A 2,653-nucleotide genomic window follows, 5' to 3' on the forward strand; every position below is an offset into this window, starting at 1 on the left:
GTCCACGCAAAATGATCTTTATTTTCCAGTATAACTTTGCATAGGGCAGAGCGATCTTCTTCAGACATATCAGCACCGATGTATGTAACCTGAACAGGATGTACACCGATCTGAAACTGCACTTTTGATTCAACTGGCTCCACACGCTCCTCGTTGTTCATTCTTGGATCAAGATCCCAAATAGGCTCCTCCCCTAGTGCCGAAGCGTTAACAGCATGAACCCTTTTTAATTTCGACTTTTTCTCATCCAATGGCACGACTCGCAAGCTAGCATAGTATCACTCCCTAGCAGCCTTCTGATCGGCATGAATTGTGATTATTTTCCCTTTATCAGATGGAAACTTCATCGCTAAGTGTGGTGTTGAGACGATAGCCCCTAATGCATTCAAAGACGGCCTGCCGAGGAGGATATTATACGAAGTGCTAGCATCGACCACAATATACTTCACTTGAACTTCTCTACTTTCCTGCTCATCAAAACAAAAACGTGTGAAGAGTTTAATATAGCCCCTGGTACTAACCCTTTCTCCTGCAAAACCGACCAACGGATCATCGTAAGGAAGCAATTCTTTTTCAGAAATGCCTAACTACTTGAATGTATTCCAATATAATATATCCGTCGAACTGCCCTGATCGACCAATGTTTTCTTGACAATGCAATTATGAATTTCTACACTGATAACCATCGGGTCGTCTTGCTCTGGATCAATACCTTTGAAATCAGCATTAGTGAAGGTTATTGCTGGTAACCGCCGAGAAGACTGTCTATGAACAGTATTGACTGATCGAATTGCTCTGAGATGCCTCTTTTGAGCCGAAGAAGTTGAGCCTCCACCAGCAAACCCTCCTGCAATGGTATTAATCACCCTCTTATGCGATGGTGCCGAGGTATCTTTTCTTTCACGCGACCTGCTTCTCTCACGTGACCTGCTTCTTTCACGCGGGGCTCTATCGGAACGGTCCTGTCTGCGCCGATCCTGATATCTAGGTTGATATGAGCGAGTTTGAGATGACCCTGACCGATCCACAAAATTATGCAATTTGCCTTGCTTAATCAAATCTTCAATTTTGTCTTTAAGGGCTGCACATTCATCAGTGGAATGTCCACGATTGCGATGATACCGACAAGATTTACTAGTATCCGCACGTGGTGGAGTGGATGCTCTTTTCAGAATTGTCAACACTTCTGAAGCTAAAGCTTACTCAAGTACAGCAGCACGGTTGGTATTGAGTGGAGTGTATTGAGTATACTTCGGACCCCAATTAGGTCGATCCCAAAGAGATATCTCCTTGCCTCGCCCCCTGTATGGCTGTTCTGCCTGCTTTTCTATCTTGCTCGACGATTCAGCTCGAGCCTGATTGCGATATTCTGCCAACTCTTCCATCTGCATATACTTATCAGCCCTTCTCCTTAAATCAATCATGTCCGAAGGAGGCTTTTTACAAATACTATTAACAAACGGCCCCGGCTTTAAGGCTGTTGTGAGGTGATGCAACGCGACAGCAGGATTAAGATCTCGAATTTCTAAAGCCGCCTTGTTAAACCGATCCATAAATGCTCGTAGAGACTCCTTCTTATCCTGCCTAATACCAACCAAAGATAAAGACGTTAGACTATGAGGACGACTTGTTGCGAATTGAATAGCAAATTGTGAAGACAACGTATTGAACAAGTCGATTGAATTGGGTGGAAGACGAGTGAACCAACTGAGAGCTCTGCCTTTGAGAGACGTAGGAAAAATCCTACACAACGCAGCACCATCCGTTGTACTCAAAGTTACCTGCGTCAGAAAAACATCTAAATGCTCATCAGGATCTGTCGTACCATCATATTTATCAATAGGCAGAGCTTTCCAATTATCCATTAAGGGGAGTTGCATAATGGAGGGAGTAAAAGGGTGTCGGTGCGATCCGACAGTCGTCACATCTGCTGGACGACCTACAGTAGGCAAAGCCGAAGGGAACTTCTCGGGGGCCGCTGCCGAAGCATGAGGAGCTGAGGTATGTATCGCGTGGGACTGATATGACCCTTGAGTTTGTGTGTTGGTGACATGAGGAGGTTTCCATGAAGTATCTTGACTTTTCAACCTCATTCTCAGCTCTCAAGGCCGAAAGCTCCCTTGCATCCCTCTCTCTCTGTTGTTTCATCAATTCCATTTCTTGCTTCAACAATCGCACCATTTCGGAAAGATCAGTTTCATCCACGACTTCAACATGTTCTTCATTAGGACGATCCTGAGTGTTTGTTCTCCTAGTTATCGGCATTGTTCTTCTCAGTTAAACTTCCAATTAGCTTCGTTCGGCCCCACGGTGGGCGCCAAATGTACCTGTATAAGAGGATACACCAATTGTCTTCTCGTACTCTGAAGGCCGAACGAGTGCTCCGAACCGACGTGAGTAAAGGGGTTTGTACCTGCAAAAGGAACTCTGACGCTCAAGTCAGCATAAACATGGAAATCTAGGATAATTAATGAACAGTGACGTTACCTTTTGACCTGAGCTATTTATACTGACATTTGTGGGCCCTGGACCTCATGGGCCCTGCCACATATTTATCATATTAGGTAATACTTCTTAATCAGCTAATTAACCTCTAATCATGGATTAAAGATAATTAGTAAAGGTGAGCCAATCCTGGTGACCGATTGGCGAT

General features: G+C 44.5%; 1 protein-coding gene across 1 annotated transcript; it reads right to left on the reverse strand.

The window, feature by feature from the left end:
• Positions 1 to 278: 278 nt before the first annotated feature.
• Positions 279 to 2,265, reverse strand: LOC145957815 (uncharacterized). Its single transcript, XM_083074221.1, has 4 exons — positions 2,089 to 2,265; positions 1,252 to 1,781; positions 684 to 1,164; positions 279 to 467 (listed from the first exon to the last, which is right to left on the reverse strand). The coding sequence occupies exons 1-4, from the start codon at positions 2,263 to 2,265 to the stop codon at positions 279 to 281; spliced, it is 1,377 nt and encodes a 458-aa protein (XP_082930347.1).
• Positions 2,266 to 2,653: the final 388 nt, after the last annotated feature.

The sequence above is a fragment of the Cajanus cajan genome, chromosome 5 (genome assembly GCF_000230855.2).
Source record: "Cajanus cajan strain Asha chromosome 5, NIPB_CcT2T_4, whole genome shotgun sequence".
Taxonomy (NCBI): domain Eukaryota; kingdom Viridiplantae; phylum Streptophyta; class Magnoliopsida; order Fabales; family Fabaceae; genus Cajanus; species Cajanus cajan.

What these genes read in the sequence shown, in the direction of transcription:
- LOC145957815 (XM_083074221.1), bottom strand. Translation starts at nt 2,265, where the DNA reads ATGCCGATAACTAGGAGAACAAACACTCAGGATCGTCCTAATGAAGAA. An exon ending in CGACCTAATTGGGGTCCGAA is followed by an intron (nt 1,165 to 1,251) that starts GTATACTCAATA and finishes AATTCTGAAAAG; the next exon opens with AGCATCCACTCCACCACGTG. An exon ending in CAGAGCAAGACGACCCGATG is followed by an intron (nt 468 to 683) that starts GTTATCAGTGTA and finishes TTTGATGAGCAG; the next exon opens with GAAAGTAGAGAAGTTCAAGT.